Below are 24,926 nucleotides of genomic sequence, written 5' to 3' on the forward strand. Positions count from 1 at the left end.
TATTAAATAATAAACCTTAAATTATGGTTGATACTTTTTCAGATTTGTATTCTTTAGTTAGAATCGTTAGGGGAATGGTTTTATAAATCCTCATCAAAAGGTTTATTTACATATCATTGTGTTAAATCAGGAAGAAAATTGATTTCACATGGTGTATGTTTTTATTTTTAAGATTTTCAGACCATTATTTTACTTGTGACCTGTTTGTATACCTGTTACTTCCTTTATTTTCATAGCCTAGAGCATGCGGTTTGTTAATTTGCAGCTCTCAGAGGTTTAGCCACATTTAATAACTGTTATAAAACAAAAAAAAATTATGTTTCTAGTCATTATTCACTGACTCATGGCAACTTGTAGTTTGAATACTATCTAAAAAGGAAAAGAACAAACACAAAACCTAGAATCTAGATCTGAAATGATCGATTCCTTTCTAGAGGAGTTTGTTGTATTGTACATCAACAGTTCATTACTTTCATTAATCTGTCAGCAAGTTGTAACAAAGACTAGAATATGGATGTTTCTTAGAGAGTGTCTGCTGATGAATGAAGATGGAGAAAAGGAGGAATGGGCTAAAGGATAGAAATTTGGCATTATATGTTAGAAAATATTTTCAGTAAATCAGATAACTTCAGTAAAATAGGCAAACTCTTAAAAAGTCATTAGAGGCTACAAGCACATGCAAGACTAGTTTGTATGTGTGCTCTTATAAGTTATGAATTTGATATTTATTTTTTTCTCAGAAGTATCAAGGCTGTACCTTTTTAAGCGTTGAATCTGTTAAGCACTCATTCTAGTTATGCTCTATTTTACTAATCAGCTGTTGTTTCTCTAGAACATCTCTTACATATTCACTGATCTCCTTTTTAAAACCTTTGGAAAACTGCTTAGAGGCAGTGGTTGTAAAATTTCTGAAACTCAAGGCTTAGGAAAGATGGGTCAGTGGTTGTGTTTTTGTGGGGTTTTTTCCCAATGTGTAATGTTCTTAGTAGAATGTTTACTTGGTAAAGTTTATAGTGATCTTTTTAGAATAATCCACTATATTTAATATACCAGAAATGAGCATGTATGATAGCCCCTAACTGGAAAAGCTTAAAATTTCTAACAATGAGATAGGGTTTAGCTGTGGCATACTAATACAGAGTTATAATACAGACATTAAACCGAGTCTGTAGAAAACCATTAATGACAGGAATTAATAATTATAGGAAAATTATTACCTATTTATGTTAAATGGGAAGAGGGAGAGCATATTACAAATAGTATGATATCAAATAAAGTCTATCATAACATACATAAAGCATTCTCAACTTGAAATCTATTAATAAACTGCTGAAATTCTATGTAAAAGAATATAATGTTTATTTACCTGGGAGAAGAGCTGTATTTTTCATCAGATTTTCAAAGGGATCTGCAATCCCAAAAGATTATGAACTACTGATATCAGCAGTTATCTCTGGGTTGGTAGGATTACTGGAGATGTTGATTCATATTATTTGTTTCCCACAGTGAATATGTATCATAATTTTAATAAGGAGTCTGAGAAGTAATTTTGATCTTTAGTTGTTGCTCTGTGTGTCTGTGTGTGTGTTTAAAGAGGGGAGAGAGAGAAGACCTATATAGAGTAAGGGGCTGTTTTGAACAGTGGGAGTGGGGGTGGAATAGAATAAGGTAGAGAAACACATAAAACACACGGAGACCAGTCATGTACTTACTGGTTATTTAAGAATTTCATCATTTATCCAGTACTTCTAAATATTTGATATCCATTCTAAAAGTAGGATTTTACTCATGAGTCTTGTACTTCTTCTAATTGCTAAGCTTTAAAATATCTATTTTAGTGGAAAATTCCTCTAGCTATAATCTCATAATGCTGCCAATCTTGTTCTCATGATAGTTTTAGAATAACAGTGCTTTATCCCCCAACACAACACCTTCTAGGCTTTCCACAGAAGATATGAAAATCCCCAGAGGGGAAAATTTTCAGTAAAAGGTGGTTTTTATCTTTGATGATAATGTTTATTCTTTTTCCTTTTCTGAACATTATGGTTAGTAACTTTGTAGCTAAGGGCAGAGGGGAATTCTTTTTGGAATTGTATTAGTTAGAGATTTGTGTTAACATTCTTGAGTAGAATGTTATAATCTTTTTGGAGTTAATAAAACAATTTTTTATTCTGGGTATTTTGCACTGTACATATGCAGCCCTCAAAATAGATTAAAACATTTCTGTTTTTAGAATAAACAGAGTTAAATTTGGCAATAAGATCAAGTAACACAGTTATTCACAATTATGACTGTTCTTTACAAACCTAATATGTAATGGTGATGACGCATGATTTATTTTTCAGTGATAATTATTCCTTGTGTTGAATTTGTGTGTTAGTGTCATTTATATATTGACAAGCCTGATATGAAGAATTTTTAAAATTGTTAATAGGTTAAACTTTTTGAAATGCTGTTTTAAGCTTGTACTTTAAGCAAATACAAAGTTATTAAGGGATATCCACATTTCTAGGTTTTCATTTGTAGTTGTCAGTGTTGTAGTTTCTATTTGAATAATCTTGTGGTTGATGCAGATAAAGATAATTGGACTTTTTTTTTTTTTAAGTGGAAAGAGATCCTTTAAAATGATTCTAATGCTCTTTTATATATGGCTTCAGTGATACCTTACTCTGGATTTTCTTCCTGCCGCTTTGCTGGTATTTCCCAGTCTCATCGTTCTTCTTTCCTACTTGTTCTTTATGTGTTGGTGTTACTCAGCTCTCTGTCTTAGACTTTGTTCTTTTTCTTTTGTGTATTTGTGCTAGAAATTTCTTTAACTTCGATGACTTCAGTTACTCTCTATACCTATTCTGATGATTCCAAATCATTATACCTGTATAACCAACAACTTTTAAATACCTACTTTTAGATATCTCAGAAGCATCTTAAACTCAGCATGTTCAAAAGTAAACTTGTGAAACTTGGTGGATTTCAGCAGTTGGTATTAAAATCCATTCTTGCTCAAGCCAGAAATCTGGACATTGTTTATGACATTTTCCCCCCGCCCCACTACCTCACTTACATCCAGTCATTTACCAGAACTTGTTGAATTTATCTCCTCCTCCAGTGCCAGCAAACCAATCCAAGACACCCATAGTCTCTCACATATAATTACAATAACCTCCAAACTGGGCCTCCCTGCCCCCAGTTTTCCTCATTTCCAGTGCATTTTGTTAAAGTGATTCTGTCACTTTTCCTGCTTTAGTAGCTTCCCATGACCTTTAAATGAAGTCTAAGCTAGTCTCCAAGGCAGGTGGTACATAAGATAATGTTAGGGTACAGGAGGGAAAATAGATCTTGTATTTATGTTTACCTCTTAATCTAAAAAACACTAAGGCATTTATAGTCATCCCTTAGTATCCATGGAGGGGATTGGGTCTGGAACCCCGGAGGATACCAGAATCTGTGATGTACAAGTCCCTTATTTAAAATGTTGTAGTATTTGCATATAACCTATGTATAGCCTCCCATGTACTTTAAATCATCTTTAGAATGCTTATGATACCTAATACAATATAAATGCTATGTAAATATAAGTTTTGCTTCTTGGAAATTTCTGGAATTCTCCCTCTACCCCCCGAATATTTCCAATCCAAGTTGCTTGAATTTGTGGATGCAGAACGCACAGATTTGGAGGGCCCACTGTGTACTTAATAGGTAGTACTGTGTACTAGTTATTTGCGTATTACTCCCTTGCTCTGTGTGTCTGATGATCATTTAGCACTGGAGGTATCCTGAGGGAAGTGTTCTTTGTTCACCTTCTAAGTATTGCACAATACTGTAATTTGAGTGGTTAAGTGGATTTATGAATTATGTAGTTCAACCAACATCCACAAAATTGGTAAGTCTGGAGGAGTAGATTAAGGAGAATATCAAATCAAGTATGTAAGTGCAGAAATGATCATGTGGTTGTTCAGCTGGCAAGATACGTAATATTGGATCTGTTCTTAAAATTTTTTTTTAATTTTTTAAAAAGTAGAAAAATATTTTGATGCTTGTTTTGGAGTTTTAAGTGAAAGTTTTAAAAAATTTAAATTCTTAGCATGAGAAAGATATTTGGGGTCTTTTTGTGTTTCCACACAAATTTAACAATTGTTTTGTTCCAGTTCTGAAAAATGCCATTGGTAATTTGATAGGGATTGCATTGAATCAGTATATTGTCTTGGGTATTATGACCATTTTAATGATACTGATTCTTCCAATCCGAGAACACAGTATATCTTTCCGTCTGTTTGTGTTGTCTTCAGTTTCCTTTATCAGTATCTTACAGTTTTCAGAGTACAAGTCTTTTGCCTCCCTAGGTAGGCTTATTCCTAGGTATTTTATTCTTTTTGGTGCAGTGGTAAATGGGATTGTTTCCTTGATTTCTTTTTTGAAATTTCATTGCTAGTGAACAGAAATGAAGTAGATTTCTGTATGTTAATTTGAAATCTGCAACTTTACCAAATTCGTTGATGAATTGTAGTAGTTTTCTGGTAGCATCTTTAAGACTTTCTGTGTATCGTGTCATATTATCTGCAAACAATGAGAGTTTTACTTCTTCTTTTCCAACTTGGATCCCTTTTATTTCTTTTCCTTCTTTGATTGCTGTGGCTAGGACTTCCAAAACTATGTTGAATAAAAGTGGCATCAGTGGGCATCCTTCTCTTGTTCCTGATCTTAAAGAAAATGCTTTCAGCTTTTCACCATTGAATATGATGTTAGCTGTGGGTTTGTCATATATGGCCTTTATTATGTTGAGGTATGTTCCCTATCTGCCCACTCTGTGCCCACTTCTGGAGAGTTTTTGTCATAAATGGATGTTGAATTTTATCAAAAGCTTTTTCTGCATCTATTGAGATGATCATACGGTTTTTATTCTTCACTTTGTTAAGGTGGTGTATCATACTGATAGATTTGTGGATTTTGAAGAATCCTTGCATCCCTGGGATAAATCCCACTTAATCATGGTGTGTGCGCCTTTTAATGTATTGTTCAAGTTGGTTTGCTAGTATTTTGTTGAGGATTTTTGCATCTATGTTCATGAATGATAATGGCCTGTAATTTTCTTTTTTTGGTGATATCTTTGGTTTTGGTATCAGGGTGATGGTAGCCTCATAGAATGAGTTTGGAAGTGTTCATGCAATTTTTTGGGATAGTTTTGGAAGGATAGGTGTTAACTCTTCTCTAAATATGTGGTAGATTTCACCTGTGAAACCATCTGGTCTTGGATTTTTGTTTGTTGGAAGTTTTTAAATTACCGATTCAATCTCAGTACTGGTAACTGGTCTGTTCTTTGGAGACATTAGTTTAAATTCTTCATAAAATAGCTTTCAGGTCTCCAGCTCATTTTACCAGCATTATATCTTACTGCTCCTATGTTTACATTTCATACTGTAGCCCTATTGGATTTTTCTGTTTTCAGATGGCCACATACTCTTTGTTTCTAGACATTTGAATTCTTACTCCTCTTTTAAGTCTAAGTTTAAGCATTCTCTAGCATAATGCTACTCCAGGTGTGGTCCTTGAACTGTTTGTTACTAATCCATGACAAGATAAGAACAGAACTCTAGAGTAAACATTTAGAAACTTGAATTGCACTTTGACATTGTCATCATCACACCCCATTATCAACATTCCTCAACAGAGAGGCATATTTGTTACAGTTGATGAACTTAACACTGACGCATCATAACCACCTAACGTCCATAGTTTACGTTATGGTTCACTCTTGGTGTTGTATATTCTGTGGATTTGGGCAAATGTATAATGACACATATCCATCATTATGGTATCATGCAGAGTGTTTTTACTGCCCTAAAAATCCTCTGTACTCTACCTGTTTATCCCTTTCCCTGTCACCTCTCCTCCCAGCCCCTGGCAATGACTGATCTTATTACTCTCTCCATAGTTTTGCCTTTTCCTCAGTGTCATATATGTGGAATCATACAGTATGGAGTCTTTTCAGATTGACTTCTTTCACTTAGTAATATGCATTTAAGATTCCTCCATGTTTTCCATGGCTTGATAGCTTATTTCTTTTTAGTGCTGAATAATATTCCAGTTTCTGGATGTCCATTCACCTGTAAAAGGACATCACAGTTGCTTCCAAATTTTGGCAGTTATGAATAAAGCTGCTGTGAACATCCATGTGCATATTTTTTGTAGACATGAATATGCACATGGAGTATGACTGATGGATTGTATGTTAAGAGTATGTTTAGTTTTATGAGAAACCACCAAACTGTCTTCAAAACAGTTGTACCATTTTACATTCCCACCAGTAATGAGTAAGAGTTCCTTTTGCTCCATCCTTGCCAGCATTGTTTCTGACTTTAGCCACTTTAATATATGTGTAGTGGTATCTCATTTTAATTTGCATTTCCCTGATGACATATGATATGGAGCATCTTCTTATATGCTTATTTGCCATCTTATTTGCATTTTACATTTAGATTCACAATCCATTTTAAATTAACTTTTATGAAGTATATAAGGTCTTTGTTTTATTTTTCATTTTTTTGCCTGCAGATGTCTGGTTGCTCCAGCATCATTTGTTGAAAAGGCTATTTTGCTCTGTTGCATTGCCTTTGTGCCTTTGTCAAAGATCAGTTGTGTGTCATTTATGTGAGTTTAGTTCTACTTCTGTTGCTGTTCCCTTGCTCTATTAGTCTTTCCTTTCACCAGTACCACTGTCTTGATTACTGTAGCTTTATAGTAAGTCTTGAAGTTGGGTAACGTTAGCCCTTCAGCTTTGTTCTTTAATACTGTGTTGGCTATTCTCGATCTTTTGCCTCTCCCTGTAAACTTTAGAATTAGTTTGTCAATAGCTGCAAAATAACCTGCTGGGATTTTGATTGGGCTTGCATTGAGCCAATAGGTCAATGGGAAATCAAAGCTGGGAAGAAGTGACATCTTGCCAATATTGGCTCTTCTTGTTCATTAACATAATTAACAGGGAATATCTCTCCATTTATTTAGTTCTTTGAAATCTTTCATCAGTTTTGTTGTTTTCCTCATATAAATGTTATACATATTTTGTTAGATTTATACTTAAATATTTCATTTTGAAGGGAGCTAATGTAAATGTATTGTGTTTTTAATTTCAAATTCCACTTGTTCATTGCACATGTGTAGGAAAGTGATTGACTTTTGTATATTAACCTTGAATCCTGCACCCTTGCTATAACTGCTTACTATTTTACAAATTCTTGTTGCTGTTGATCTTTAAAATTTTCGATACAGATGATCACATCAGTTGTGGACAAAAACAGTTTTATTTCTTCCTTCCCAATCTGTATACCTTTTATTTCCTTTTCTTGTCTTACTGCATTACCTAGGACTTCCAATAAGATGTTGACTAAGAGTGGGGAGGAAGGGGCATCCTTGCCTTGTTCTTGATCATAGCAGGAAAGCTTTTGAGTGTCTCACCATTAAGTATGATATAGGTTTTTGTAGATATTCTTTATCAAGTTGAGGAAGTTCCCTTCTGTGCTTAGTTTGTCCAGTTTTTATCATGTATAGGTGTCAGATTTCGTCAAATAATTTTTCCATGTCTGTGCGTGATCATGTGATATTTCTCTTCTTTAGCCTGTTGATGTGATAGATTGCATTAATTGATTTTTTAATATTGAGCCAGCCTTGAATACTTGGAATAAGTCCCACTTGATTTTGACTTATAATTCTTCTTATACATTTTTGAATTTGATTTGCAAAAATTTTGTTGAGAATTTTTGTGTCAACAAGAGATCTTAGTCTTTAGTTTTTTTTTTTTTTTTTTTCATGTGATGTCTTTGGTTTTGGTATTAGGGTAATTCATAGAATGAGTTAGGAAGTATTTCCTCTGCTTTTATCTTCTGGAAGAGATGTTAGAAAATCAGTATAATTTTCTTCCTTCAATGTTTGCTAGGATTCACTAGTGAACCCATCTGGACTGCTACTTCTGTTCTGCAAAGTTATTAATTATTGGTTCAATTTCTTTAACAAATACAGGACTATTCAGATTGTCTATTTCTTATGTGAGTTTTGGCAGATTGTATCTTTCAAGGAATTGATCCATTTTATCTGGGTTATCAAATTTGGGGCAGTGTTGTTCACAATATTCCTTTATTGTTCTTTCAATGTCCATGGAATCATTAATGATGTTCCCCCTTTCATTTCTGATACTAGTAATCTGTGTCCTCTCTTCTTAGGTAGCTTGACTGGAGGCCTATTGATTTTATTGATATTTTCAAAGAAATAGTTTCTGGTTTCATTAATTTTTTCTGTGTTGGTTTCCTGTTTTCAATTTCATTGATTCCTGCTCTAATTCTTGTTGTTTCATTTATTCTGCTTACTTTGGATTTAATTTACTCTCTTCTAGTTTTCTAAGATAGAAACTTAAGAGTATTGATTTTAGACCTTTCTGCTTTTTTAGTATATGCATTTAGTGCTAAAATTTTCCTCTAAGCACTTCTACTGCATTCCACAAATTTTAAATGGTGGGTTCATTTTCCTTTTGTTCAAAATGTTTTAAAATTTCTCTTGAGATTTCTTCTTTGACCTTTATGTTATTTAGAAGTATGTTGCTTAATCTCCATGTAATTTTAGGATTTTCCAGTTATCTTTCTGCTGCTGCTAGTCTAATTCTATTGTGGTCTAAGAGCAGACATTATATGATTTCTAGTCTCCTAAATTTGTGAAGATGTGTTTTATGGCCCAGAATATGGTTTATCTTGGTCAGTGTACCATGCAAGATAGAGAAGACTGTATTGTGCTGTAGCAGTGTTACTTTCATGTTAGTCATTTGTACCCCAAAATGTTTAAGAATTGAAGAAAATGTAAGGATTTACTTACATTAAAAATCTTGTGTTACTCCCTTACACCATACACAAAAATAAACTCAAAATGGATCAAAGACTTAAACATAAGACAAGATACAATAAACCTCCTACAAGAAAACATAGGCAAAACATTATCTCACATACATCTCAAAAATGTTCTCCTAGAACAGTCTACCCAAGTAATAGAAATAAAAACAAGAATAAACAAATGGGACCTAATTAAACTTACAAGCTTTTGCACAGCAAAGGAAACCATGTACAAAACAAAACAACAACCTACAGAATGGGAGAAAATTTTTGCAAAAGATGAAACTGACAAAGGCTTGATCTCCAGAATGTATAAGCAGCTCACATGACTTAATAAGAAAAAAACAAACATCCCAATCCAAAAATGGGCAGAAGACCTAAACAAGCAATTCTCCAGTGAAGACATACAAATGGCCAATAGGCACATGAAAAAATACTAAATATCACTAATTATCAGAGAAATTCAGATCAAAACTACAATGAGGTATCACCTCACACCAGTCAGAATGGCCATCATTCAGAAGTCCACAAATGACAAATGCTGGAGAGGCTGTGGAGAAAAGGGAACCCTCCTACACTGCTGGTGGGAATGCAGTCTGGTGCAGCCACTGTGGAAAACAGTACGGAGATTCCTCAAAAGACTAGGAATAGATTTACCATATGACCCAGTAATCCCACTTCTGGGCATATATCCAGAAGGAACCCTACTTCAGAAAGACACCTGCACCCCACTGTTCATATCAGCACTATTTACAATAGCTAAGACATGGAAACAGCCTAAATGTCCATCAACAGATGCCTGGATAAAGAAGATGTGGTATATTTATACAATGGAATACTATTCAGCCATTAAAATGACAACATAATGCCATTTGCAGCAACATTGGATGTCCCTGGAGAATGTCATTCTAAGTGAAGTAAGCCAGAAAGAGAAAGAAAAATACCATATGAGATCACTCATATGTGGAATCTAAAAAAGAAAAAGAAAAAAGAAAAAAAGACAGATGAACATAAATACAAAACAGAAAGACTCATAGACATAGAATACAAACTTGTGGTTGCCGGGGGGAGGGGAGTGGGAAGGGACGGAGTGGGAGTTCGAAATTTGTAGATACTGACAAGTATATATAGAATAGATAAACAAGTTTATACTGTATAGCACAGGGAAGTATATACAAGATCTTGTGGTAGCTCACGGTGGAAAAAGTATGCAACAATGAATATATGTATGTTCGTGTATGACTGAAAAATTGTGTCCTACACTGGAAATTGACATTATAAATTGACTATGACTCAATAAAATAAAATTTTTTAAAAATCTTGTGTTAAATTTAATCAGACTTATTCTTGTTCCATAAACAAAATAATTCAAATGTAAACATGTAATAATTAAGTCAAAATAAAATAAGCAAATAAATAGAAAGTAAAAAAATTTTTTTAAATCTTTTCAGTTTCTGCTTTTGTTAGTATTATCTAAATCTAGGAAGTAAAATTTATGTTCTTTATTTTTAATCCTAATTTACCAATGGTAAAGCAAGCATTACTATACTTGTTTTTTTTTAAACAAGAAAAGATAACATCTTTTCTGAGTGTGACAGTAGTAGTAAACCAAATGATGATGATTAAAGTAATTTCAAAGAGATAAAGACCAAAAGAGTTTGTGCTGGTTTTGTTGGGAAATACTAATCCCTCCTATATTGAGTTCAGTTTTTAACCATTATTAATTGGGAAGTGCTAAAACCACAGTGGGTTATTTGCAGTGATATACTGGCTGCTAAAACAATAAAACCAATAAAATTTAAGTGACATTTATATGCATGACATAATTATACTCACAGCCACAAATGCATTATTTGAAAGAAAGAATATTATAGTTAAGAAGCTGGCAGAAGCAGATCGTCAGTATTCCATATGTGATCATTAGTGTTTTGTGAGTTTCTTCTATAGTCTGACTTCTGGTTGCTAACATTAAAAAAACTATACATAAATGACAAGACAAAGATGTTTGCTTGGAGATGTTGGATAAGTCTGTAGCAATGAAGGTAGTTCATATAATACTTGCCAGCAACACCCATAGCTTGATACATTTGGGAACAGTTTAGTGATATAGAAGACCAACTCAGACAAATCAGGATAGCAAAGGAATTTTTGTTGTAATTTGATGAGCATATTGATTGTGCTAACATGACAGTAATGTGAAGGAAACATTTATTTTTCAATTTCCTTGCTGACAAGCTTGCTTGCTCTGAAGTATATAAAACTTTAAAGGGTTAGCAAATCAACATATGTGGTTCAGAGTTTTCCTTTGCTTTTGCAGGAGAATGTTCTGACTATATAGAGATAGTGACAGGGAAAAAATACTAGAACTTGTGCCAGAATATAAATCTTTGTCCTGCTTCTTTCATTGAGAAAGTCTTTGTTACGTCAGCTGAACTAAACAGTGTGCTTGTTAATCAGCTAAATTTAACCATTCACTTAAAGTGTAAATTACTTTACATAGCATAATACATTAAACCTCAGGTTTAAGAAAAAGTAAATGATAGTTTGGAAGCTGAGCCAATCAGCTGTTACCATATGCTGCATTATACAATCATTTTCAAAGGGAAATTTTCAGATAAAAGTATTTGATCTTTAGGATGAATACTTCATGTTTTTGCAAGATAAGAAACCAGGGTTTGTAAATCAACTATGCTTCAATTTAAAAAAAGAAAAGAAAGAAACTAGTTTGGTCCCCAGCTTTAAAATATGAGTTAGACTTATTTGTCTGACAGCTTTATTCTTTTTTTTTTTTTAATGATCTTAGCCTTCCATGCAAGAAAGGAATGTCAAATGTTTTCAATGTTACATATGGTCAAAGGGCAAAAATGAAAGTTAGAAATTTGGGGGGAAAATTTTTCCAAATTGTTATGAAGAGTTCCACAATATATTAGTAAATAGGTGATGATTTTAGTATTGCATATTTGCAGAATGTTATAATCAAATAAATACCTTATGGATTTGTTAAGACACACTTTGAATTTTATATTCTATCAAAAGAAAACCCACTGATAGGAATGAGTAGATCAAGAATCCATTATTTTTTATCAAAAGTATTTTTTAATTCTTTTTTTGAAGGGAGGAGGTAATTGGTTTGATTGTTTTTTTTTTTAATCTATTTACTTATTTAATGAAGGTACTGAGGGTTGAACCTAGGACCTCGTGCATTCTAAATGTGCTCACCCACTGAGGTATACCCTCCCACCTCTGTCAGAATTATTTTAGATTTAACTATAATTTTGCTGGATAAATGATTGGAACTGGCTACCAATAAAAATTGAGGACAAATTTTGAAAGGCATCGTTTTATGAGTTTGGGGTAAGAGTTAAAAATGAAAATCCTGAGCTTGCTGAAATTGCTTTCAAGCCTCTTCTCCTACTCTTGTGAAACTAATTTCTCTGTTGTAAGTGCTGTTAAAAGAAATCGTCGAGGTAGTTTAGATATACCATATCCCTTGTGATCAATGTTGTCATCAGTCCAACCTAGATTAGGTAAATTAACAAGAATGGTGCCAGCCTCCAGGAGAACCACTGGAAAGCTCTACCTCCTGGTATTGACACCTGTGTAATCCCCTTCCACGTTCAGCATGGGGTTGATGTGAAAGCCTGTCACTTCTGAGACTAGGTCATGACAGAGACTGCAGTGTCTATCTTGGTTGTTGTGTCGCTTTCTCTATGGAAGCCAGCGGTCTTGTGGTGAACAGCCCAGTAGAGAGACTGAGGGACTGAGTCTTTTGGCCAAGAGCCAGTGAGAAACTGAGGCCTTTTGCCATCAGCCATGTGAGCGAGCTTACAGGCAAATCCTTCAGATGACTGTAGCCATGACCAGCATCTTGACTAAAACCTCATAAGAGACCCTGAATCATAACCACACAGCTAACATGCTTCCAGATTCCTGACCAGCAGAAATTGTCAGATAATAGTTGTATGCTGTTTTAAGCCACTAAGTTTTGGCATAATTTTTTATGCAGATAGTAGATAACTAATACAAAAAACAAGAAGCAAGCATATTTATTACATTAAAGACTATAAATATTGACATATATGCTGTTAGTTCAAAGTGTGTGAATTGGTATTTAATGTGAGGAATTGCTGTTTCACTCATAATTTTTGGTTAATAAGAATTATGAAATGACAAAAGTTGCTCGTATGATGACTATTTTCTATAATTATATGCATACTTCCAGTGAAAATTATGCAGTTTTCTGTAATTCTTTTCTTTTTTCTATTTATTCTATTATCAAAATATAATTTTGTGGGTCTGAATCTAGTAAAACATTTGGACTTGTATCTTGTATTGTCCTTTTTACTTTAATTTTTTCAGTAGTTCATTTTTCATTTTCAGTGTTTTCCAGTAGTTCAACACCAAAGTGTTGGCCCATGATGAAATGAAATTTATAAGTAAAAGGAAAAAGAAAGTGGTTCTTCACCACATATAGTCCACATTAGGTCCCCTGTAATAGTTTTCATAATACCTTATTGTGAGGGTTGTCTTGCTTTATTATAATTGGTTATATTCCATGTTAAACTGAAAACTTTATGAACGTCATAGTCCATGTCTCCATGTGTGAGTTTCCTGTTACATCTTCAGTGTTCAGAACAGTGAATGGTACTTAGCAGCTACTCAGTAGATACTGGTCGAAAGAATTACTGTTTTTTTTTTTTTAATTGTTAGAATAATGATTAACTTCCATAGTTATAAATAAGTTGACTTGTTTATAGCCATATGTCCTCAGGGGAATGGTAATTGTTTATGGTGAATAGAAAATACTCTTGGCACTCTTCTTACTGAATATTAGGTATTTTTAAAAAAATTGTATCTTTATTTCCATAGCACAACCACTGCCTCTGAAGAAGATGTCTCAAGTAGATATCCCCGAACAGATAGAAGTGGGTTCAGCAGATATAACAGGGATGTAAGTGCTTCAGGTAATTTGGTCTCAAGTAGCACATTGGAAAAGAAAATTGAAGATCTTGAAAAGGTATGAAATGCAAATTATTTAAGATTTATAAAATTAATATTCTATTAGGATTCCTTTTTTTACTTTCATAGCAGCTGAGAGAAAGTAAACTGAAATTTGTGAGGAAGAGCCAATGCCGACAAAGGGAAGGAATGAGGGGCACTAATGAAAGATGCCAATAGTGTTAATTGGTATTTCTATGTGTAGTCAAGCAGCAGCTTTGAATCACTGTCTTAAATATGTATTTTCTAGATGCATAGTGGCTAAGCATTTTCTGATTTTCTTAAAACTTTAATATCCAGTTCTGTTGATGTTCAAACTTCTAGAAATGGAGCCACTTCTTGTATTCTTTAATATTTAATGGATACTCTCATTCTGCCAAGTGTTATCTTTAATACATTGAAAAGAATCTTTGCCTTCGAAATGGTTAGAAGTCTGTGCTGGCGATATGTACTACTGAGTGTTTATTTTATTATCTGCAGATTGTCATTTATAGACTTTCTTCTGAGTTATGAGTTAGAGCCTAGAGCCATTGTGGAGTTTGAAACAATTTCAAGAATAAATCTGTTAAGGAATATCTTTGAGAACATCTCAAGTGAATATTGGCATTAATTTATCAACTATGGGGTCTCAAGTTTATTCTATAGACATTCATCCGCTAAGGTTGATATTGGTGCTTAATTACTTTCTGATTGTTGGAAATACGTTTTGTTTTGCTGAATTGAAACTGTTCCCTGTAATATAAAGGTTGTTTTAAGTAGAGATTAAATTACAAAAAGAATTTTTATAACATTATGATTATTTTTAGTTCACATTTGAGCTTTAACACTAGTTTCTATAGGTTTAAGTTAAAAACTTTAAGGAATACATAGTCTAATCATTTTTGAGGGGGCTTTTCAGAGGGGCTTTGGAAGTTCCACATGAGTTTGGATTGTGTTCTAGTAGTTGGCAGCAGCTGATTAATGAGGCTGGAGGCTGGCTGGCTGGCTGTTTTCTCTGAGGGTTAGTAATGAAGAAGCCAAGTTCTGGGCAAGACCTTTTCAGTTCTGCTTCTTTTTTTGCCCCCAAGGTGGCTGACCTAGCTCAAGATTCTGGATTCTACATAAGATTTCTTTGAAAAAGGTGTTGCATTATTTGAAGACAAAAAATTTTAAAAACCAGTAATCATTTTTAGTTTCTTCATTTTCATCCATTGTCAGTTAACTGGCAGAGCCAGACGTAAAATTGAGGACCATTATTTGTCTGTTTAGAATTTTCCATAGAGCCATGTCTTTTTCTTAAATTTTGTGTTTTTAATAAAAATTTTGAATGTCCCCAAACAGAATATTATTCATGAAAATATAAGATATTTTATTACTAACGATTGTGATAAGCTAAAGAGCTAAAGTCACACTATTAGTATTTGTTAAAAACTTGGGTAAACAGACTTAATCAGAAGCATATTTTACAACCCCTGTATTCCTCTCATTCTCCGGTTCTTTTCTGGGATGGGTTCCTCCTTTCCTCACCAAGTGACTTAAGAAATTAATTGGAGATCTTCATATATCTAAGGTACTTTATCAAACTTGGCAGATGTGCTATTTAAGATTATAAATAACCCATTACTTACCAATTAATGCTTTGTAATTGTATCAACTAGGAAGTGGTAAGAGAAAGGCAAGAAAACTTAAGACTTGTGAGACTAATGCAAGATAAAGAGGAAATGATCGGAAAACTCAAAGAAGAAATTGATTTGTTAAATAGAGTGAGTATTCATATATATTTCTGTTTACGGTTTCCATTTTTTATGGCAATTGGATAAAAAGTACATAAATATGAAAACATTATTTAATTTTATATTTTAGTTCATTCTTTTGTTAATGAGATAGTAATTTGTGGTGGTCAGAACCATCATTTCATCCCATAAACTGATTCCTCTGGCCAATTATCAGTTGTATTTACTTAATATTATTCTTTTGGGGATGGACCAGGTGAATGGATTTAGTCTGTGTTTTGTTGGAGTCTGGAGGTGAGAAGCAGCTTGGTCAGCGCCACATAAAAGGGTTCTGGCATAGAGTTGCCTTAATGAGGAACTAAAATTGCTGCTTTCTTGCCATAAGAAACTATGTCATTGTGTGTATTTTCACTTTTCTTTTTCTCCAATTATATGTATGCGTCCTGGCTTTAGGTTCAGCCTTACCCTAGGGTCTCTATTACTACTGTTCATAACTCTTTTTTTTTTTTTAATCAGTTTCAGCTCTAGAATTTACTTCCTGCTTAAGAAGCAGGTATTAATGCTAGGCCATACTTAGGTAATGATAATGAGAACAGATTTCATAGTTTTGCCTTTTAGAAGGCTTTACATAAGATAGAGGAAAGGAACAAGTTTGGTTCAGGGAGAAAAGGAATGAACAAATTCCTAATCCAGTCTTAACTCTAATTCTAGAAGAAGAGAAAATAGAAAGCTTCATTATGTGCAGACTTGGTCTAATGAAGCTGTAAGGCATTAACTGCAGGGTGTAGATGAGGACACTGAAACTCAGAGTTTAACTTGCTCAAGGTCATATATAGTAATCACCTAGAAATCTGCTGAGCCAGTATTTGACCTCAGGTCTTTGACAGTCTTAATACTAAGGAAGCTCTTCCATTCTTATAGACTGCCTTTCATCTTGGTTCAGAACACAAGCATTCCTCTATTATTTCTGTAATATGATATAAAATCTGCAAATATTTTTGATGTCTGTGATCTGTTGGCACTGTCTTAGACACTGTGTGCATTAAAAAGAAAAATGAACCACCTGCCCTTACAGGTTTATAATCTAGTAATGATACATGAGTATATTTTTTCATTTAATTCTGTAAGTCTTAGGTGGGTCTCAATTGTAGTAATTTTAGCAATCTCATATCTTCATTATTGTTATTTTCAACAAATTAATTTCCTATTATCATTCAGTTTGTGAGTAAATACAAATTCTGTGTCTGTACATTTTTAAATCATTTACCTAATTGTCCAAAGACAGTATACTAAATGTATCAGAATGCAGCTATTCAGTAGCATACTTAGAATTCACATTGATTTCTCCAAGTTTAGTATTTTGAATTTCAAGGATAAAGCTATAAATATAAATGTCTGCTTTTCCAACCATCAATAAATAATCTGCCTTAAAATAGTGTTTCTTCTAACTAAAACTTATAGTGGATTGTTTTCATGTTTACCAAATGGTTGTATATGTGGCACTGGGATTAATTTATGGAATGTGGAGCTGGAATTGGATAACTTTAAAGCTAGGAGGTGATTACCTAGTTTAGTGGCTTCCACATTTTTTTTTTAAGCTTAAAAACCTTTCTCCAAACAAAACGTCATAGAGAAGCCTAACATAAACTGAACCAGATGAACTCTATAAGCCCTAGATCTCCTTTTCTGTGGGCCTCAGTTCTCTCCCCTCCCGGGTTCTTATCCCCCAACACGTACACAGATCACACCAGGTAGTAGGAGTACATCCAGAACTTGCACCTGGATCTTTCTGATGCCTAATTTGACACAAAGTTGAGATCTAAGGCCCTAGACCTCATACTGGCTACTTATGTATTTTGTTTAGCCCTCAATATGAGGAAGGAGGGATTTGTTTTTAACTAAAAATTTAAGTTATTTATAATGATTAAAAATTGGAAGATTCACAATTAATTCTGATTTCTGGCTTCTCTTTAAAAACTGAGAGATCTGGCGAGAGCTGGCCTGTAATACCGTGATACCAATGAGGAGTCGAGTAGTGGATGCTGCCTTTGGGTGGGGCATATTCTATCCAGAGCTTTTTTCAGAGGTAGCCCTTGTTTCCAAATGAATTACTTATAAGAATTATCTTTAAATGTGTATTTTGAAGTTTTTTTTTATCACTTTCAGAATATTTTTAAGTATTTTAAAAACTCACGTATTGTTTTCCTTTTTGTTTCCTTAAGGACCTAGATGACATAGAAGATGAAAATGAACAACTAAAGCAGGAGAATAAAACTCTTTTGAAAGTTGTTGGGCAGCTAACAAGGTAGAAGATTCAAGGCTCAGTGTGGAAAAAAATATTTTAAAACTACTGATCGAATGTTATGGTTAACACTAGGACAATATTCCTATGCAAGTATGTATATTTATTTCTAGAAAACAGTGGATGTTTATTTTCAAAATATTTCTTTTTCATTATCAGTTTCAAAAAAAATCAACCATTTATTTCACAAAGAAGTAACCACTTTTAGTTATTAAACTTGTAGGTTTATGCCTCTTTTGGTTTTGTGTGGTATTCAAGTAATACATAGTTTAAAGTCACAACCATTTGAATATATTTCATCTATGGGAATGCATTTTCTCCCTAAGAGAATATACATAGTCTTTGTTTACATAAATTCAAGTACTTTTTGGGGAGTTACCTGCAAATGCCTTATTACTGATATGTGCAACCTTTTATTCATAAAGGTCTTTGTCTACAGTCTGTTCTTTCAACTTATTCTAAGCAATTTAGAGGAATATAGAGTCAAGCTATTTTGTATAACAGTCATCTTTAAAAAGGAAAACTACTATAAAATGTCACTTAATATCATGTACTAGTTGGCTAAATATAAAATTTAAGAGAATACTTGAATTGTGCTATCGTAAATTAAAATGTAGTATTTTGTTTTCAAGTACTGAAAAAAATTTAAGTCACTTTGACTTCTAAAAGACATACAGTTGTACTTCTAAAGTAAAATTTCTTATGTAGGTACTCTTTTTATTATTCCAAGGTTTATAAGTGAACATGGGGTATTTTAAAAGGTGTTTTATTCATGAAGCCTAGAGAGTGTACAATTTCAGCATATAAGAAAAAAATCCACATTTTAAATTATCATATGCATTAAAACCAAAAGGAAACTATTTATCCACACAAAACATTTATACTTACATTAACAATACATTACATAAACAGAAATCATACTGAAATACTTTGCTTAATTTCTAACTTGGAGAGTAACACTGTAATACAGTTGTTCTCATGTGGAGAATTATGCCCCTACCTCAAATTTAAGGGATTTTCTTCCTAACATTGGATTTTTTAAAAACAGAATTATTTTGAAGAATTATACAGATTTTCTCTTCTATTAGATATCATTAGTGTTTAGAGTTGTTTTGTATTACATTTTCATGTTGAGTAAGAAAGCCCTCTCCTTTAAAATACATTAAGAAATGTCAGCCTTGATAGTGTACTAATGCCCTTTTATCCAATTAATGTATGTAAATGTCTTGAACATAGTAAAATCCATTTTGGGTCCCCTTCTGACTCTTTCTTTTACTTGCTAAGCCCCTTCATTATTTGTTTTATTAGAAAGATAGGGAAGGTAAGACAGAAAAAGCACAGAGTAAATGCTGAATTTTAATACTCTCTGCAATAACCTAGGTGTCCCATCCCGTGCCCCTGCACCTGCCCACCCCGCTTCAGAAGTTTCAACCTTGGCTGATCATCAGAATCACTTGGGTTGTTTAAGAATTATCAGGTTATAGCTTCTAGATTGGTTTAGATTGAGACCTTGGATAGAATTTTTAAACTCTGCATCTGAAGATTTTGGTCATAACCTAGATTGGGAAACAGCTACCCTTGCCACTTTCTTCCTATATCTTCTGTTGGAGACCTTGGAATTAACATAGTTTTAGCTACCAGCACTTTTTAACCTCTTGGTTTATTTAATAATTAACTTGGTCTCTGGAGAAGTTCACATATGTCAATATATGTATTTACCAAAAAGTTCAATGTTAAATTACCAAGCTCGATATAGTTGTGGAATTACTGCATTAGGACACCTTTTTTGGAGAATAGTCCCAGCATGGTAACAGTGATTTGTTGCCCAGGTGTTGCAGTGGTGTTCCAGGCTCAGGCAGCGCCTTTGGCTGTGTGGTCCTCATTTCCCTTGGATAATTTACCCTTAATTGTGTGGCAGAAGTACTGGTATTGCCTAGCTTCCCAACCACAGTTTGGATGTTGTGAAAATGCTGTTAGTATCCAACCTTAAAATATATTAGTATACTGATTTTTCAATAAAAGAAGTATTTTGAATTTTCTGTTTAATCCATTTGTAACTAAAGGACTATTTCAATTCCCCGTTTAAAATTATACCAGCTATTAAGGCTTTTAAAGACTGAGCTCTTTTAAAGTTTTTCCTCTATTTCAGTTTATCAGGAACATTTCCAACAGTGACCTTATACATAACAGTACCTAGTGCAAATAGAGAAGCCCGACAATTGAGGCAAAGTAGTTCACGTGCAGTCCTCTCTCCCATGCTTAAAATGTATATTTGTATCACTTAATGATTTTTTACACCGAATATTGAAAAATAAAGTAGGATCTGCTACAATTTCCCTTTAAAATTTATAAAAAGCATTGAAATTTTAAAAAGGTTACTTAAGTACATGTACACTACCTTAAAAAACTTGGGCTATTGTCAGTAAAGTACTAGTATTTGTGAAATTATTAGTCCCATTCAGAAATAATATTTCTTATATTTCCTGGGAATTTGTGGCATAATAAAGCATATCCAAATATCCAGAGTTCTAATGTGTTTATGATGTTATTTTCAAAACAATAAGTTTTTATCTTTAAAATGAATGTGACTTGCCTCCTTGATTTCTGATATGCATTAACTTGGATATTACTGAAGAAATAATCTCTATTTCATCTTTCTAGAATTATTAGTTTTATTGCACTACAGTTACCTTTAGAGAGGAAGAAGAAGGCATTAGAGTGTATATTTCTAAAGGAATTTACTAAATATAGTAGATTAGCTCTGTCATACTTGCTCAAGTAGTTTAATACATAGAAAATTATCGGGGCAGTTACATGAAGCATTGTATTCTTAAGGTGAAAAACCTACCTCAATTACATGTGGTTTATGTTTTCTGGATTAATCTGGATTTTTATAATTAGAAATTAAAATGCAGGTTTTTGAGTCCATTAATAATACGTTGTTGAAAATAATGCAAGTCAATGTAATAACATGTTCATATGTTCAAACACCAGAAGATAAAATAGGAAGAACCTTGGGTTTGATAATTAATCTGATGTCCCAGACAATATTCATATGTACATTGGTTGTCATATTTCATCTTTTTTTGTAGTTTTTTATCTTGACTCAGTGCCTAGTAAGTTCCATGCAGTGTTGGCACTTACTTAATACCTGTTCTTGATGTTGTCAATAACCTGTTCTAAGATTCATGCATATATTTTCATCTTGTAATATAAAAAACCAAACACACTAGCTTTTCATTGGGGGAAATATATTAAATGAGAAGGAACTAGCATTAAAATAACATGTTAAAGTCAGTGATAAACATTGTCTCATTCTGTCTGAACCATTCCTAACTTGTAACAGTAAACTTGACTTTTTTGCATTGGAACTGTGCTCTCATAAATAAAGGACACCCTATTGATTAGGATTATAATTTGTATGACTTACCTTAGGACTAGTGACACTTTGTTGTTGTTGTTTCAGTAAGCTGAAAATATGGTACCAATAGCAAACATTTTACTCGTCAGGTGCATATACAAAGGCACTCTCCACCATGCTGTCAAGTTTTCTCTTTAATATATCAAAGTTGGTTGTTTCCTTCCCAGTATAAAGACTCAAACCATTGCCCAAGAAAACCTCAGCCCACATTTTTTTTTTAATTTTACTTAGCTAGAATCTAACAGCACACTAAAGTTGTCTCCCCATACTTCCCCCACCCCCAAAACAATTATGTGTGAGTATGTGAGAGAAATATGGCTGAGGGGGTTATGTTAAACTTTCATACTTATTCTTTCAGCAAGTAACTGGTCATACAATTATAGATATTACAGAAGTTTTAAAAAATGTCCATGGATCAGCCCTTCCATCTGTCAGTGTACAGTGTGTGTAGTGTGTGTCAGTGCTGTCTTCAGCAGCATTAGCCAGTCTACTCTGAATAGTTCATTCAAAAGTATTTTCTGTATTAGTTATCCAGCCATTGTATTTTAGGTCTGATTAATAGGTACTATTTAATTTGCTGCAGTGTTTACTGAATGGTGGATGAAAGACTGGATGCATATTGGGAAGCATCTTACCGTGTTTCCTTTAGGTAATTATGTATTATGAAAAGAACATTTTAAAGGAATTTGTCACAGTAATGAAGTAAAAAGAATTCAACGTATGTCAGCTGTACCAAACTGTTGATGGTGTTCAAAAGTGATTTTAAGTTAGTTTTTCTGTATACATTATTGATTACTGGTTTGTTTTTAGATGTTTAAGTCTAATGAACAGTTCACATATTGGCAGTCACTTTGGTAATAATAGAATGTTAGTGATGATCACTTGATGGATGTTTTTGTGTGCCTGTTTTGTTTTGTTTCTGCCTCTGGATACCTAATAGATGTATATTACTTTTTTTGTGTGAACTTGTTTCTTGGAAGATCTGACTGTGCTATTCAGGGTTTTTATTATTATGCTTTTCTTCTAAATTTAAGTATCAGATGGTGGCTGCTACCAGCAAAGACCATATGAAAACTGAAATTGACTGTTTTGTTTAAAAAATCAGCTAATTCAGGTAATCCAAATATTTGTAGAGAAAAATCTGGATAATTTATTGATCACATTAGTATTGTGTAGACAGCTTTCATAATCCCCATTGTGTAGGCTTTCACTGGGGTAGTCAACTTGATATGGATTCACTTTTAATATGCTTTGCATGTAAAATAAAAATACTCAATAAAAAAGTAAATTTTCATTTAATTTTTAACACTGGTTAATTATTTTTTTCCTTCCTGTGCTGTTGGTAAAACCCTGACCATGAGTTTTTACTTTCGAAGTTATAGGACAGTGCTAATATTCAAATTAACTTATGTACCTCTTACTGAAACAGTATACAGTACTTTAAAATCTTTAATATATTATTTTAGAAGGAATAATGTTTTAACAAACAAAAATATAGTATTGATAAGATCTTAATACATAAGTAGTGGGGCTTCTTGAGGAAGTGTATACATGTTCAACCTGAGGTGAAAGCTTTGGTTTTGTGTTTTAAAACTACACGAATAATTTCTTAATTCAAAACTGGATCTGTCATCCACTAAATCTGATGGTGGTCAGAGAATTTTAGGTCCTACTTGAAAAGATAAGTAGAGGTCTGGGAATGTAAAAATCCAATCTGTGTTTTTTTTAGTAAATGGTTTACATAACCTTTTGCCTAATGTGTCATTCTTCATACACCTGCACAAGCTAATCAGTCTTTACTTCTGGGACTCTGATCTTCTCAGTGATGTCATACATGTCTAACAAGTGAACAAGCATCTTTCAGTCAGACTATTTAGATAATGTCTCAAGTCCTTATGTAAGAACATACTCCATTAGCAAGTTTATTGAAAAAAATTTGCAAGGTCTAGTCTTAACTGGAACTGGAGCTCTTTATCTTAGACTTCATCAAATCTCTATTTTTTTCTTCTAGATTCACTCTGCATGCACACAATCCTATGAGTATCTATAAACTAGTCATATAATTTTTTTAATCTCATGCCTCCAGTTTTTTTTTCACCTCTGCAAAAGGTTACATTTTATTCCTGATCAGCTTCTTGGAAAGAACTATGTACTATTGGACCTTCATGTTAAAGAGATAGGACTGGTTATAATACCCTTTACAATCCATCCATTTTATTTTTAGTAAGGTCTAGCCATTTAAGGTTAAAAAGGAAGCTAGAAAGCAAAACTGCCCTCTTACTTCTGGACCAAACTCATAATTCTACTCTCACTTTCAAAAAACTGCTCTTACTGACTAAAGATGCTTTTAATAAAGGAGAAAGCTACTTGGTGTCAGTTCAGCAATATGAAAAACAAATTAATATGAGGCAGTTAGAACAGGTAGATTGGACTTTGACTTTATGCATGTGAAAGGAAAACAATAGGAATTTTGACTGCTATGTATCTTTTTCACATTGAAGTTTGTAGAATTATTCAGTATATAGTCTTAATCCATATATGATCAACTGCTACTCTGGTTTAGATATACTATGGAACATGAAATTTACAACCTTTATTTTATGTTACAGGCTTTCATTCAGGGAAATTCTTGCATTCCTTTGAAACATGAACTATATTTACTGTGGTTAAACAAAGGTAGATGATGTCACCAGTGGACATTTTAGCTTTATGGAAGCAAATTTTTAAGAAAAATAATAGAAAGATAGCTGATTCCTTTTATTATTCTCGGAGTGCAAAAGTATAAACAAAGCTTTCAGTCAAAGACAGGAAATCCCATCCTGAAGAACCTGCAAAACCCTTTTGGTAAGAATACATTCATTTGATACAGTGTTAAGAAAAGTTGGAAAATGATTAGCCTTCCATAGCAGTTTGAAAGTTTCATATATGGATGGTTCAGGACAGTAAACAACATCACTAATTTAAAGTAACATTATGCCAGTAATTTCATATTAACTGTATTCTTTATTTTTTAAAGTAAATCAGTGAATCAGTGAAAATTATAATGGGATGAATAATGAACACTAAAGAATGCTGATTAATGATCCTAAGGGGCCTGAAAGTGCCTCTTGTTTCTTGTAACTCTTTTGAGATCAATGTAACTTAAGAGGTTCAGCAAAGCATAGCAATTCAGTTAACAATTTGAACATAACTTTAACCCTAATTTGGTATAGCATAAAAACATTCAGTAATTAGTAATTCAGTAGCCATATGTGCCAGGCATCATGTTAAGTGCTTTAAATATTGTTTTTATTTGATACCTTAAAAGGGCAAGGTACAGATTGGAAGATTTATTTGCCCAAGGTCACAAAACAATGCTTTGTGCCTTATGCTGTGACATACTTTTATGACATAATCATTGTTCTATTAAGTATTTTCCCAGTAGTTCTCAAAGTGTGGTCCCCACACTAGTATCATTGGTTTCACTAAGAAACCTGTTTAGAAATACGATTTTTTTGGCTCCACTCAGCAACAAAATGAGGTGAGGCTCAAAAATCTGTGTTTTAACAAGCCCTTTGAATGATTTTAATGCAAGTCAAAGCTTGCGAATTTGCATTACGCATTTTTATTTTTAAGCAAAAATGTTG

At 33.2% G+C, this 24,926-nt stretch overlaps 1 protein-coding gene across 3 annotated transcripts in view; it reads left to right on the forward strand.

Moving 5' to 3' along the window:
• PAWR (pro-apoptotic WT1 regulator) overlaps positions 1-22,606 on the forward strand; it is a 95,923-nt gene extending 73,317 nt beyond the window's left edge. For all 3 annotated transcript variants that reach the window (XM_032493711.1, XM_032493712.1, XM_032493713.1), the window contains exons 5-7: positions 13,737-13,884; positions 15,503-15,607; positions 17,800-22,606. In XM_032493711.1, the coding sequence (XP_032349602.1) occupies positions 13,737-13,884; positions 15,503-15,607; positions 17,800-17,886 (340 nt within the window). In that variant the 3' untranslated portion in view covers positions 17,887-22,606. The remainder of the gene's footprint in view (positions 1-13,736; positions 13,885-15,502; positions 15,608-17,799) is intronic.
• Positions 22,607-24,926: the final 2,320 nt, after the last annotated feature.

The sequence above is a fragment of the Camelus ferus genome, chromosome 12 (assembly GCF_009834535.1).
Source record: "Camelus ferus isolate YT-003-E chromosome 12, BCGSAC_Cfer_1.0, whole genome shotgun sequence".
Classification (NCBI taxonomy): domain Eukaryota; kingdom Metazoa; phylum Chordata; class Mammalia; order Artiodactyla; family Camelidae; genus Camelus; species Camelus ferus.